Here is a 15,068-nt window from a genome sequence, read left to right as displayed (position 1 = left end):
TTTGAACTATCTATTCATCCTGAAAAAGAACGGCAACAAGGTTTTGTAATATTTCACAATATTGATCAAATAAATGCAGCTAAAAAAAATAGAACTCACTGACCCTAAACTAGTGTACGTAATCTTTCAGCTTTTACCACACACACACATTAAATGCACCAATTTTAACAATAAAACTGTTATTAGCTGGATAAAAACAAATAGTTAACACAATTTAAAAAAAAAATTGTTAAAATTTTCTAAAATGTAAAGTTAGACCAAACCATTTAAAATCTTTTATTTCCTTTCAATTCATGGAGACAGCTAACACTTGGCAAGTGTAGTTTGTTCTGAATTACAATCCTTACAGAAATGGTACCATATAAATGTTACACTGAAAAATATAACACCAAGAAACTAAAACATTTTCCTTAAATGTACACATAGCTAAAAAAGAAAGAAAAAATAATTACAAATGCATAAACAAATGCAAATTTTAATTCAGTGAGTCGGCTACGAAAGGATAAGAAATCCCTTCGGTTTTAAAAACACATTGTGGCTGACCATTGTATTCTGCATTACCTCTATTCTAACAGGAACACTGTTATGCCATGAGATCAAATTCAAAATCAAACACAAAAAACACCATCAATAATGATAGTATCAACAGTTTAAAACCGTCAATGGTAGGTTTCAAGTTGTAAATCGTCCTCCTTTGTGGATATGCTCGAGGCACTCTGCCAGTTTCACTGAGCGGACTCTGAACCACAGGAGTTTAATAATGACATATGGCACCTTTTTTGTCCCAACATGGGACAAAACCTGACAACAGGCGCTCTGGGTGGTGTAAAAGTGCTTTATAGGCTCTGCTAATGCATTCGTCTATTTTTTTAGCATGCATGTAATGCTGCACACGTATGAATTTTTAAGGACTTTTTAAGGAGAGATCAAGAAATCAAGATCAAGATTCCTTACCAGTGGTTTTCTCCTTACACCAACATAGAACTGGCTATAATGGGTCCAGTAAATGAAAGCAGACAAAAGGCGGAAGTCTTTATACTGCCAAAATACTGCCATGCACTGGCATTTCAACAGTCTGAATGTACACACAAGCATATACTCATATCCACACATACATATAAACAGACCGTCTTAGCAGCACACTAAAGAGGGTTCAGCTCAGGCCATTAACTCAGTCCATGATCATATCTGCCCTTGATCATCATGTTCAACAATGGACCAACCTGTTGAAAACAGAGAATAATCAATACAAAACGTATTCTTTCAAGGTTTCTCCAGCTCCTATACATCTCAATTAAAGATGAAAAAGGTTATTCGTTTTTTGCTCTAGCCACAGTCAAATGTAGGCATGCACAATTTTGTTCAGGTTTAAAGCAGGTTAGCCACAAATATACTTGTAATTAGGTTATTGTCAAGGTCGAAATACATAGGGAATTCCTTAATGCATTATTCATATCTGAGGACCTAAAAACGGAAATGGCTTTGATTGACTGTTCTACTTCTCTGTACCTCATGCGGGTCCCCTAAGGCCTCTCCCAACATCTTCTCTATGTTCCTCATTATGGCCACCTTCTGATGAGCTTTCAAAGGGTACTCTATCCTCTTTGGAGTGGGTGCCCCCTGCAAATATTTTGTACAATACTAATTGATTTATGCAAAGATATATCATGTTTACAAATAATGCAATGCATGAGATGGTGCTGTAAAAGCTTACCTTGTACCAGAAGTTTACTGTGATGGTCACTCCTCCATTTAACAGGGACTCAATGTGATGCCACCTTTAAAGTAAAAAATGCAAACATTTAGCATTTAAGATAATTTCTTAAACCTATACAGTATTTTAGAATCACTACGTTTTTTTAAAAAACCTATACAGTATACAGTATTTTAGAATCACTAAGTATTAATACTTTTAGTGAATTAAGAACTAGGGCTGTCACGATTCCTCGATTCAATACAAATACTCAATTAATCGCGCAATTTAATCAGATTTGTAAGGAAGGAAGGGAAGGAAAGGAAAGGAAAGGAAAGGAAAGGAAAGGAAAGGAAAGGAAAGGAAAGGAGGTGAAGTGAGGCCAAGTATGGTGACCCATACTAGGAATTTGTACCTGAGACTCGAACCCGCAACCTTTGGGTTACAAGTCCGACTCTCTAACCATTAGGCCACGGCTGCCCCCGGCTGCCTAAGGTAAAATTATAACGCTAACTTTTTAAAATAAAAGTTTAAACCTTCGCTCTGAGTTTACACTTTGTGATGTGCACATATTCAAGAAATTACAGTGGCTGCAGCATTTCTGTCATAAAGAAATGGCCAAATATTAAAGATTACATAGACATTTCAATGAAAACTTGTTTAGCCAAAATTAAAGGGGTCCTATTATGCTTTTTCACTTTTTGAATTTTAACCAGTGTGTGGTGCGTATGTTTGGGCATAAAAAAGATCTACAAATTTACAAATCTCAAAGTCCACTCCAAAGGGAGATATTTAGTTTTTTAAAAATCCCTTTTTAAGAACTACAACAAACGGCTCCTTTGGACTACACAGCATTGTTTTCAGGATGTTATGATGTCACAAAGCTCATTAGAATATCATTCAAATAAATCTCGTCTATGGAAATTCAAATCGTTGGCGGGTGGGGAGGAACGAGGTGGGGGATTAGCTTAAATTTAGCGATGTAGCATGGACAGACGTTTTTGGGATGCTTCAGCGAGCCGGAGGGCAGCTGGTATAAACGCAAGCATTGACTAAAGTGGCCGCAAACACCTCCAGTTGCCGTGTCGGAACCGCGCTGTTGGAGGGTCGAAACACATGCGAAGCCGCGGCTGATGTAAAAACAATAAAAGCCTCCTGTAGCAAACCGATGTGTTTTTGTAAGAAAAATATCCATATTTAAAACATAAGAATCACTTTAATCTAGCTTGCGCTAACAGTTGTACACAGAACTTGCTGCTTTGGGAAGGGGCGTGGCAGGACTGAAATGCCGTCTAAGCTGTTCGCCAATCGCAACACAGTGGGACTGCTAACCAATCACAACACATTTCGTTTTTCAGAAGGTGGGCCTTCATCAAACCCGCAACTAATCGAGCCATTTGTGCCAGGCAGGGGAGAAAGCTATTGTAATAATGTAAATTATGTAAAAAATAATGCAAGCATAAGAGCATGTTCTAGTGCACCCCCAAAACAAAATAAAGACTTTGTAAGAGCATAATAGGACCCCTTTAAACAACAATTAGATCGTAGGGATGTAACGGTATTGTGAATACCGTCATACCGCAATAACAAATTTTTTCGATACTACCGTGGTCGCATGACTCGATAAAACAATAGGTCTTCTGAGAAAAGTTTGCTCAGGCGAATGGAGCGAACGGGAGGTAGCGGGAACTACATTTCCCATCAGCCCAGGCGTGGCCATCATCCTTTACGGTCTGTTGTCGCTACAGACTGTAGCAGCAAGGAAAAGAGATGGAAATGGTCGAACCTGCTCCGTCTGAAGTGCGTATGCGTCACGTATTATTTTCAGCACCCATGTTAACGGATTAGAGCGTTCACACTGCACGCGGTTGCTGCCCGGTAGTACGTCCTAGAAGCGGTGCCTTTGCAGCAGTGCAGCGATCGGCACCGAGTCTATTTTTTGCTGCGCTGTATGCGCTGAATTAATGTTACAGTGCGTTGTTCGCTGTAAAAATTAACATGGATTGACACGGAAATGTACCATAAATGCATATAAATTTCACAGTCAACACGTGGCTTTTTGGCTAGGTTTAAAATAAGGTGCAGTTTTAAAGAGGCTAAACAAGGCAACATAATAGATGCACTTGTCCAGGTAGAAAAGTTCTTTAAAGGATTGTTTTTAATAAAGATTTAATGCGAAAGAAAGGCATGAGAGCCTACTGCACTGCAAAAAAAAAAAAAAAAAGCTTTTCTTACTTAGAATTTTGTCTTGTTTCCAGCCAAAATATCTAAAAATTCTTAAATCAAGAAGGATTTTCTAGACAAGTAAAAATTATTGTCTTGTTTTTAGTAAAAACAAGTCAAAATTAAGTGAGTTTTTGTTTAAAACAAGCTAAATAATCTGCCAATGGGGTAAGAAAAAAAATCTCATTTCAAGCAGACAACTAGATTCAGACAACTCATTCAGCTAAACTGATTTGACTGTTTTTTACATGCTTTAATATTTTTTTGTTACTAAAATTGAAATATTTAAGTTTTTGTTTCAAAGTTTACAGATAGATGGCTAATTTGTATGCCATTGATATGTTCAGTGTTCATGTAAACTGTTTAATAAACACTTCTGGCACTTTTTTCGAGTCTCTTCATTAGTTTTGTTTTTCCTGTAAATGATTCAATAAATACCGTACCATTCATACCGAGGTATTACCGTACCGTGAAGTTTTGATACCGTTACATCCCTATTAGATCGTAGAGTAAAGTATAAAACATTCGTCAGGTCGTTGAACAGTTTTGTTCAGTAAAACCATACGCATACTTGCTTTTGGATTTTAAAGGCTACGGTTTGTTTGGACCTACTTTTATGGGGTCTATTTATGTCTGTCAACATAACCAATTACACGATTACCAAAATAATCATTAGTGACAGCCCTAGCAAGAAGACATTAAACTATTCAAATGTGACAGTAAAGACTTCTATATTGTTACATAAGATTTATATTTCTAATGTATTCTCTTATTTTGAACTATTCATCAAAGAATCCTGAAAAAAAAAAAAAAAACTTTAAATCACCATATTATAATGATTTCTCAAGGATCATGTCACACTGAAGACTAGAGTAATGGCTGCTGAAGATACAGCTTTAAAAAGAAAAAATATAAATAAAAAATATTTATATACACAAAAAAAAACTATAAAACTTATTTTAAATAGTTGTAATATTTCACAGATTTGTTTAATGTGTTTTATTATCAAATGAATGCAGCCTTAGTGAGAATAAAGACTTCTTTCATTTAAAAAAATTTTTTTCAACAATCTTACAGACCCAAACCTTCAAACAAGAGAGTATAAATATATAAATCAATAATTGACTTTAAATATTTGTTCACTCATTTTAGGATTGCTTTAACATTTTTGATTCAGATGCAATTGGATCTAAATATTTTAAAACTATTCTAAAATGAATGAACATGTAAAAAAAATCTTCCACAAAGCTTTTCACACGTAATAACATTCAATCGCTATTTATGACAGAGGCAATTAAGATAAGAGCACCATGCCTGCAGCCAGGAAACTCAAACTGAAAAACAGTTCAAATCCCACGCCGGACATTCCTTTCACACCTGCCACTGTGACCACTCTTTTAATATAGTCACTTGTGCAAAGCACACGACTCGTCTTCAGTTGTGTTGATGTGAACTTTACACATATAAATTGCACTTTCACACAGCTAATGCAAAACTGTTTAGAAAGATTTTTAGAGACTTGCACCATTACAGGCCAACAAATTTCGCATACGCAGCATGATCCCCCTTGTCTACGTGCTGGATTAGAGTTCAGATATACATACGAGGAAATTTTGAGAACATTTGGAAAATAGTACAAAGTTCTATGTTTGCTCTCTAATTCAAATGGAGCCCCTTCTGTATCACTAGGTTAAAAGAAGAGAAGAGATGTTCACACTCAGGCAGCCATGAGGAAAAAGTATGGACTGTAGAATTACACAGCTGGTTGGCATCATTTTGCCCTCCAGTGACTAGGGGGAGTAAGGAGTTGGAAGAGGAAGCCGTCATGGCTGAGTCACTCTCACAGGCTTGAAACTAAGTCAGCAGCCCATGGAGGCAGAATGGCAGAGGCCTACTGAATGCGGCACGCAGCTGAGAGAGAGACACAACACTAGCTGGGTCACTTTAGGTCTACACTTGACTGACTGACTGATATTTTCAAGCCGTTTATATATAAATTGGGAAAATTATGTAAAACTATGAGTAAAATCAATTGAACTCTATCCGAATTAATTTATTGTACTAAAACAAAAATGTGATGGGAACTGAAGTGTGTCATTTCTGCACTGTTGAACAGAATTGCTAAAATATTAAAATGTTATTTTCCTAAGCACTCTGCCATTGGTTGGTCAAACAGATAATCCCTTCTCAAACTCCACGTTTGGTTGAGTCAGACTGGTTGAATTATACACTTTATCTTAAAGTCATCATTGTGATCAGTCTTTTCTGTGTATTTGAAAGAAATCTTACCAGTACATAGGGATGTATAAGACATCACCTGGTCCCACAACAGCCTCATATCCAACAGCATTTTTGAAATTAGGAAACTTGTCATAATCTGGATTTTCAAAATCAACCTATGAATGCAAAATAAATAAATAAATAATAAATACAATAAAATAAAATAAAAAATACAAAACCATTTTTGCAAGGTATTGTTAGTCTTAAAGGGTCTAAAAAACCAAGAACAACATTCAATCCACAGTCCATTTTGGTGGACCAGCACTATATATATGGCAAATAATTGTGAATTAAAAAATTTGTCTGTGCTAACTAGAGAAAATTCAGATGTTTTATACACTACATACACTACCAGTCAAAAGTTTTTGAACAGTAAGATTTTTAATGTTTTTTAAAGAATCATTTTCTGCTCACCAAGCCTGCATTTATTTGATCCAAAATACAGCAAAAGTAGTAATATTGTGAAATATGTTAAATACCATTTAAAATAACTTCTTTCTATTTGAATATACTTTTTAAAATGTAATTTATTCCTGTGATCAAAGCTAAATTTTCAGCATCATTGCTCCAGTCTTCAGTGTCACATGATCCTTCAGAAATCATTCTTTTATTATTATGATTTATCATTATATTATTATATTATCATTATATTTAAAACTGTTGAGTAATTTTTTTTTCAGGATTCTTTGTTAAATAGAAAGATCCAAAGATCTTAAATCTTAAATAAAAAGCTTTTGTTACATTATACACTATACCAAATGATAAATGCATTTATAATGTTACAAAATATTTCTATTTCAAATAAATGCTATTCTTCTGAACTTTCCATTCATCAAAGATACCTGAAATTCTACTCAGCTGTTTTCAACATAATAATAAATGTTTTTTTGAGCAGCAAATCAGAATATTAGAATGATTTCTGAAGGATCGTGTGACGGGAGTAATGATGCAAAAAAAATCAGCTTTGAAATCACAGGAATAAATTATATTTTAAAATATATTCAAACAGAAAGCAGTTTTTTTTAAATAGTAGAAATATTTTAATATGTTACTGTTTCTGCTGTACTTTGGAGCAAATAAATGCAAGCTTGGTGAGCAGAAGAGACTTTAAAAACATTAAAAATCTTACTGTTCAAAAACTTTTTACTGGTAGTATATTTTTTAGGCATGTCTGTTTAAAGTTTTTGTATTCACTGACATTACTTTGCCCCACTGATGGTCATAAATATAGTGGATGAGTGGAAAGAGTCATGTGACTGAAACAGATTAATCATATTTTTTAATATTTGTTAATTTTGTCAACATTTTTAACATTAGTTTGGATGCTGTACTGCAATACAGTATTAGACATGTAATATTACAAAATTTTAAAATGTATATTTTTAGACTGTAAACTTCTGGGGTAACATCACATACCAACATTTATTTATGGTTACACTTTATTTTAAGGTGTCCTTATTGCAGTGTAATTATACAATTAACTATTGAGTAATATTAATTACCAACATGTACTTACTATATGGTTAGGGTTAGGATTAGGGCTTGACTTAGGGGTTACTTGCATGCAATTATGCATAATTAATTGTTATTATAATAGTAAGAACATGTAACAAGGACACCTAAAATTAAATAATTACGTTATTTATTTATAATTTAACGCCAGCAACAATGGCTATATTCATGGCAAAAAACTACTCAATTGCATCACACAATTAATATGCTTTTTTAATATAATGTCTACAATAATTGAACAATTTAGTCTTAAAAAGTCAACGTGCAAAAAAAAGTTTTTCAACTTACTATATAACAAAAATTATTTCAGTTGAACACATACTAAAATTTGAGAACCACAAGTAGAGTGTTATCAAACATATAATACCTGGCTCTGTCTGTCACATGGATGATGAACTGGGTAAGGATAGAGGCAGTCAAACTGATCCGGAGGAAAGAGGATGCATCTCTTATGTCCTTTGATTTGTGCAAAGAAATTCTGCTGCTCATCATAGTGTGCTGGTGTCACATTGCCTGATGTGACATGTTGAGAGGATAAACAAACACACAAAAAATTAGACGATGCTTACTGCAACTTACCAGTTTAAATGTAAACAATAAAGGGAAAAAAGCCCATTTTAACTAATAATGCCAGTAATTTGAATAAAGAGTAAGGTGCACTAAAACTGTACCTTCCATGCCTATGAGCAGCAAATTTGAGGTAAGTGGTCCCCAGTTTCGTTTAGCTTGCTGTTTGTTAATCCAGTTCCAATTGAATCCGAGGAAATCCACAACTATTTTTCGGCCTACTGTATCATTCAGAGTTTGTTGCAAGTACACTCTACAAATTAAACAGCAATGTCATTTCACATGTTAAAATGTCAACAATTAAATCACGTTACTTCAAAATGCAATTCTACCTCTTTGAATTTTCATATACGGTCAAACCAAAAATTATTCAGACACCACATATTATTTTTTATCTTTATTTTTACTAGTGGGTGCAAAACACCACAGTTCATTTATGTAAGCGAGAATAGCAAAATAAAGTAAACTGTGACATATTATACCCAAAAATTCTTCATACAGTGCACTACCAGAAAAAATGATAAACATTTGGGACCAAAACGTGATTTGACACTTTGACCTGACTATGTTTCGTTACACACCTTTCTATCAAAGTAATCTGAAATGATCAAGATGAATATGTTCTGACAGTTTGACTTCTTGTCATATTTTATTACCATTTTCTGAACAACAGCTAATAAACTGATAATGTGACCCATTTTGGAGGTGTCTGAATAAATTTGGGTTTGACTGCAATTCATTTGTGATTATTAAGATGAATTTGTTCTGAAACTGTTTAACTCCTGAGTTCGTCATATTTTATTACCATTTTCTAAACTATAGCGAGTAAACCGTGATAATGTGAGAAATGTTAAAGGTGTCTGATTAAATTTTGGTTTGACTGTATTATGTAAATATCTGAATTTGTTTAATATTTATTAATAAACGTAAACAGCTAATGGGCTGGAACCAGAAACAAGATGATTGTAAATGATACAGCGATAATGCCACCAAAGCAGAGTATCAAAAGGTCAGAGATGTGGCCTGGACACCAGTTGGCATAATTATCTGCTTAGTCATACATCAGTGTGATTTTATTTCCTGGATTGTATTTCATGCATATCAACACTTTTCCATCGCACAGCTACTGTTGATGTCAACATAAACTGTTTAAAACTTTACAGTCAAGGTAAATTTTTAAATATACACTGTATAAATGTACACTTATTTGATTTTGAAATTATTTGTAACTGTAAACGGAAAAAAGATAAAAGCAACAGGGTTTCTGCAGATATGAACAAGTGAAATTTAAGACTTTTTAAGACCTTTTTAATACCACCTTATATGAAATTTAAGACCGAAACCTGTAATGGAAATAGATATTATATTACATGCATACATGTAATATTTAATGTGTTTAATGTAAAAAGTAAACACAATTTCATGGCTGTCATAAATTAAATTACTACGATATACTGTGAACTTTTCATATCAGCAGATACTATTCCACACAAAATATCCCCATAAAAGTACCACTAGAAATATCTGACGTAAAAAAAAAAAATTCTGAAGCAATATTTTCATCGGTGCTCTAATAGCTTTTACATCTTAAATCTGCATATTTGATTTACCTTTATAAAGGCCTTTTTTTAACTTTTGAAATGTATGCATTTCCTTTGAAATTTATTTTATGAATTTATCAATAAATTCTAAATGGCTGTTAGCAGTGAGATTACATAATTTACACTGCAAAATTAAAAGTGAGATTAATGTTTTAAATACATTTCTTGATTTATAAAATGTACATTAGAAATGTTGGGTGTGGAGGCATACTTTTAAACACACTAAATTACCAGCAGGTGGCGGTAAGTCACTTCATGAGCGAGTTATTTCAACTGATTCGATCAAAACGCTGAATTATAGCAAAACGTTGCTAGGAGAATGCTTCTGCTAATGTTGCATATTGTCTAATATGTAAGTAACTACTTGACTAACTAATTTTTTATTGAGCTAAAATTAATGTAACATTTGTAATTGTGAGAATTTTCAGCAAAAAGCTCACTTGGTATATTACTGAACTATATCATGTTATAAATAAACTATACATTTGAAATTTTTACCTCAGTGTGTTTCTTTAGAGTGCTGTTACATTCATTTGTTTTAAAGTATGTCACAAATAGACCAGAAATACACTATCCATTATCAATTTCTGTTTACGTTGAATGTATTAAAATAGGAATCTTTCTTGCCTTTCGATGCTTCGCTAGTTGTTTTTGTCACTTCAGTTTTAATCAGGCGGTTTGTTCGGTCGGGCAAGTAAAAAAAAAAAAAAACATTTTAAAAGTATTTCGAAGGCTGGCGGTCAGCTAGCTCGACCTATGTTTCTTATTATTATTGATAACATTATATACAGAAAAAGGTAGTTTGACCTGTATTCTGCTACTGCGATTCTGAAGACGCAGTAACTTCCACAGAGGGAGAAAAAAAATCTACAGTTGTTAGCAACTGGCCTTAGCCAAGCCCTATATTGTTTTTTTTTTCAAGCTAAGTATCGCTAAACTTGCACTTCCCCATAGCTAAAAAGTTAAATCCATTTTACTTCTGCGGTACAATCCGAGAGAGACTCGCGCCAATAACAGAAAGCTGATTGGCTATTGCATGCTGGTCTCATTTGTAGTTTAAATACAGCAAATTATTATTGGAATTGTGAAATAAAGAACTACAACACCACGGAAACAACAAAAAGAGAATTTAAATGAGCATTAGAGGTAGCGTTACATGGACATCGGAAAAATAAGACCTGTGTAAAATTATTTAAGACCTAGAACAGCGAATTATTTAAGACTTTTTAAGGCCTAAAATTTTGATTTTTAAATTTTAGACTTTTTAAGACCCCGCGGAAACCCTGAAGCAAACTTATAAATCAGACAAAAATCAATGTGCCTTCACTTCATGTTTAAAAAAAAAAAATACCTCAGCCAGAATATCTAAACATGAATATCAGATACATTAATGCAAATCTCATCAACATACCTTTCTTTTCCACCTTGTTCCTCTGTTTGATGCATCTTGTCCACAAAGTCAGAAAATTTCATTTCTATTCGACGAGATTTAGGCACAAAGTCCTGAAAGTTTGCCATCTTCTTCTCATCATAATACAAGAATTTGTGATTTTCTGCTATGTAAACAGAGAAGTCCCCATTTCCAATGTTCTCTTGCAAGTAGGGTATGTCCCATTTTAGAGCTGGATATACTAAACTGGTGTCTGTTAAGACAACAGGCTCCTACAAAAGAAAAAAAAATGCATCAAATGAACTACTTAGAAGATTTATCACAGTCACACACACAATTGTTTTTAAACCAACGGATTAATGTGCTATTCTGGGTGGGTCATGCATAGTTTCGTTTCATCATTCTTTTAGCACAGTCACCTTTAACTTTACTGTGTGTTTCCTGTAGCACCAAACCCAAGACCACACTCATGTTTGCATTCAAATGCAAATATTTAGACTAAAGATTAAAAACTAATTTATACAGAACTGCAAAAATACGGTCCGAGTCGTGCAGTGACCCCCGACACGGCTCGGCGTTTATTTGACACAGAATTACACTGATGCTGCAGCATGAAAAAAAAGTGACAAGTGCTACGTGACTAGAAGAACGTAGACTGTTCCAGCACGCGCACGGCCAGACTGTTCTCGCGCTCCGCTGCAGCTACGCCAGACAACCGCTACAGGAACAAAACACCATGCGGAAACAAAGACTTTTAAATATAAATTACTATTACATACATGATATTGAACATTTTTTAATAACTATTATTAAACAACTTAGCATTGGAGTATGAGTCAGAAGTGTTCCTGATGTGATTACGATTATGAATGTGTGTGTGTATGTTGTGGATTTAAAAGAACAACAAATAAAACTTACATATAAATATAATTTTTTGTTTGTTTTTGTTCAAAATTAATTATTAATTCTAAAAAAAAACATCGACTCGTTAACAGCTAAAATAGTCCACTGCCACTGTTTACACGAGACAGCAGTAAACACAACATGAACAACGTGTTTCGACTGATCTCATTATAACCCATTACCACAGGAGTATGTGTGTGTGTGTGTGTGTGTGTGTGTGTGTGTGTGTGTGTGTGTGTGTGTGTGTGTGTGTGTGTGTGTGTGTACATAGTAAGTCTTAGATTATATTTTGTGTGTTTTTTATGTCTTTCATATTTTTCCTTTCTGTTTTGTGCAGAAACCCCTCCCTATGCCATGTAAAACACTTTAAATGTTTATACTTCTAATCTATCATTAAATAAAGAAAAATCTAATAAATGTTCGAAAAAACGTTATACAATTTAGTTAAAAATGTTAAACGGTTTTGGAAATGCACTGTTTAACTTGCATTTACGATATACTGGAGTACGTACCATAAACTTCTCACTTTATGCAAATACTGTATATAACGACCTGTTAATTTTCTACGTTTAAAACATTTAACATGGCAGATAAAAAAAACATGCATAATGTAACTGAGGAATAAACGTAAAATAAATAACTAACGTTAATTAGATGTGTCTGCTTATTGGAACCTGAAGTACTAAAAGTATCTTCTATTAAACACATAACGAGTTTCAGCAATATTTCCAGCACAGCCTATAACAGCCTGCTGTTTGAGTCTGGTTAAATCATCCTTTTATTTTAGTGCACCTTGCACCCATCCAAAAGAGTCTCCACTCCTCCATCTGTCGCACTTTCAATGCAATGCAGAATAAATCTGCCAACATACCTCGTTATTGATGAGGATCTCGGCACGCGGGTCTGTATGGGATAGTCGCGGTATTTGTCGGGTTGGAAAAGTATATTGTCGAAGTTGCGATTCATCCCAGCCTTGGTCTCGTACATCCGTAAAGGAGGCGGTGGCGGCGGCAGCTCCATCTGTCTCTGCTGGGTCCGCTTCAGCCACGGTCGCGGCTGCCATGTCCTCTGAGTGCTCCAGAGGATTGCTGTTACTTCACAATAGAGTCGCAAGAGGGTGGACGGCACAGCCGTTAAGCTGGGAGAGGAGCAGCGAGCGCGATAACCGCTGCTGGCCTTTCACACACCCAGCAGAAACACGAACAGACTAGCGGAGCGACCCGCACAGTCACACGAGCAGCGTGAAAACAGAAACACTTGCGATGTTTTCATAACACCCACCGGAAGTGGGTTTTTTTTTTCAAAATAAAAGTCTAAGCCGTTGGACGCCGGTGTTCATGAATGAATGCGTAGGTGAGCAATAAGGAAGCTATTTCAAATATGTCAATCATTAAAAATATTTCGACAGGATAATCAGGAATCGGACGTGAAACGGAAGACACGAGCACAGATATGCTGAAAAAAGCTATGACTACGGTCATCAAGCAGGCAAAACAACACAGGTGAGCAGAATGAAAAAATCATTAATATCACCATACTTCCCCAGTCGAATAAGTACATTAAGACAATAGTTTTCTGAAACAATGTGTTTAAATATGCAAATGAGCACCATCTAATTAAATGTGCGCTAATTTTCATACATTTCCCAAACATAACCTGAACACTAGATAAAGGCATATTCAAAATTATTTATTCATTTCACATGCAAATTAAAAGGGTAAAATCATTTGTTTCATCACTCCATAAATTAAATGTGTCCCTGTAGGCTATAGTTTTGAAAATGCTGTCAGCAGTCAGTCATCACAATAAAATGTTACACTACCAGTCAAAAGTTTTTGGACAATAAGATTTTTCATGTTTTTTAAAGAAGTCTCTTCTGCTCACCAAGCCTGCATTTATTTGATCCAAAATACAGCAAAAGCAGTAATATTGTGAAATATTTGTACTATTTAAAATAACTGCTTTCTATTTAGTTATGTTTTGAAATGTCATTTATTTCAGTGATACTCAAAACTACATTTTCAGCATAATTTCTCCTGTCTTCAGTGTCACATGATTCTTCAGAAATCAGTTTAATATGCTGACTTGAATAATTTATTATTATTATTATTATTATTATTATTATTATTATTATTATTATTATTATTATTATCAATTTAAAACAGGTGAGTAAATTTTTTTAGGATTCTTTGATAAATAGAAAGATCCAAATATCAGCATTTATCAGTCATATATTTAGTTAGTTTTTATTTAGCAAGGATGCTTTAAATTGATTAAAAGCTGTTTTCAACATAAAAATAATAATACATGTTTTTAGAGCAGCAAATCAGAATACTAGAATGCTTTCTGGAGTATCACATGACTGAAATAATGATGCTAAAAATTCAGCTTTGAAATCACAGGAATATATACATTTTAAAATATGTTGAAATAGAAAACAGTCGTTTTAAATAGTAAAAATAGTTTCAAATATAACTGTTTTTGCTGTACTTTTGATCAGGCTTGGTGAGCAGAAGAGAATTCTTTAAAAAAACATAAAAAAATGTACTGTCGAAAAACTTTTAACTGGTAGTGTATGTATATAAATCAGGATGATATATGAACAAATGCCTTTGAAAAACACATTTTATGAATTAGGAATAAAACTGAGGAGTTTGGCTCAGTTAAGGAGAAGAAAACCTAATTTTGAGAAAATGGCTTTTAAAAATGTAGACACAAAAAGACAAAGTGCGATAAAATAAGTAGCCCAAAATTTCCAAAGTGAAAGTGCTTGGGGGAAAAAGGGGGTTTTGCCTGCAGTGTTTGACCGATTGACCGATCAGAACCAAGTATTCCAAAGAAATGTATTTTCAGTAATTATATAACTTAAAAAAGAAAGAAAATGTCTCATTTTCCCATA

The 15,068-nt window shown here is 34.0% G+C and overlaps 1 protein-coding gene across 2 annotated transcripts; it reads right to left on the bottom strand.

The window, feature by feature from the left end:
- Positions 1-262: 262 nt before the first annotated feature.
- hif1an (hypoxia inducible factor 1 subunit alpha inhibitor) lies at positions 263-13,434 on the bottom strand. Of its 2 annotated transcripts, none has more exons than XM_073834997.1 (8): positions 13,041-13,434; positions 11,288-11,538; positions 8,380-8,528; positions 8,076-8,221; positions 6,206-6,312; positions 1,715-1,778; positions 1,510-1,641; positions 263-1,223 (listed from the first exon to the last, which is right to left on the bottom strand). In XM_073834997.1, exons 1-8 carry the CDS (start codon positions 13,230-13,232, stop codon positions 1,167-1,169), a joined length of 1,098 nt encoding a protein of 365 aa, XP_073691098.1. In that variant the 5' UTR covers positions 13,233-13,434; the 3' UTR covers positions 263-1,166. The 2 variants fall into 2 exon arrangements, with proteins under 2 accessions (XP_073691098.1, XP_073691099.1); XM_073834998.1 differs by having other exon boundaries at positions 1,510-1,620.
- Positions 13,435-15,068: the final 1,634 nt, after the last annotated feature.

Source organism: Garra rufa, chromosome 2 (genome assembly GCF_049309525.1).
Source record: "Garra rufa chromosome 2, GarRuf1.0, whole genome shotgun sequence".
NCBI classification, from domain to species: Eukaryota; Metazoa; Chordata; class Actinopteri; order Cypriniformes; family Cyprinidae; genus Garra; species Garra rufa.
This window is presented reverse-complemented; position numbering and strand designations above follow the sequence as displayed.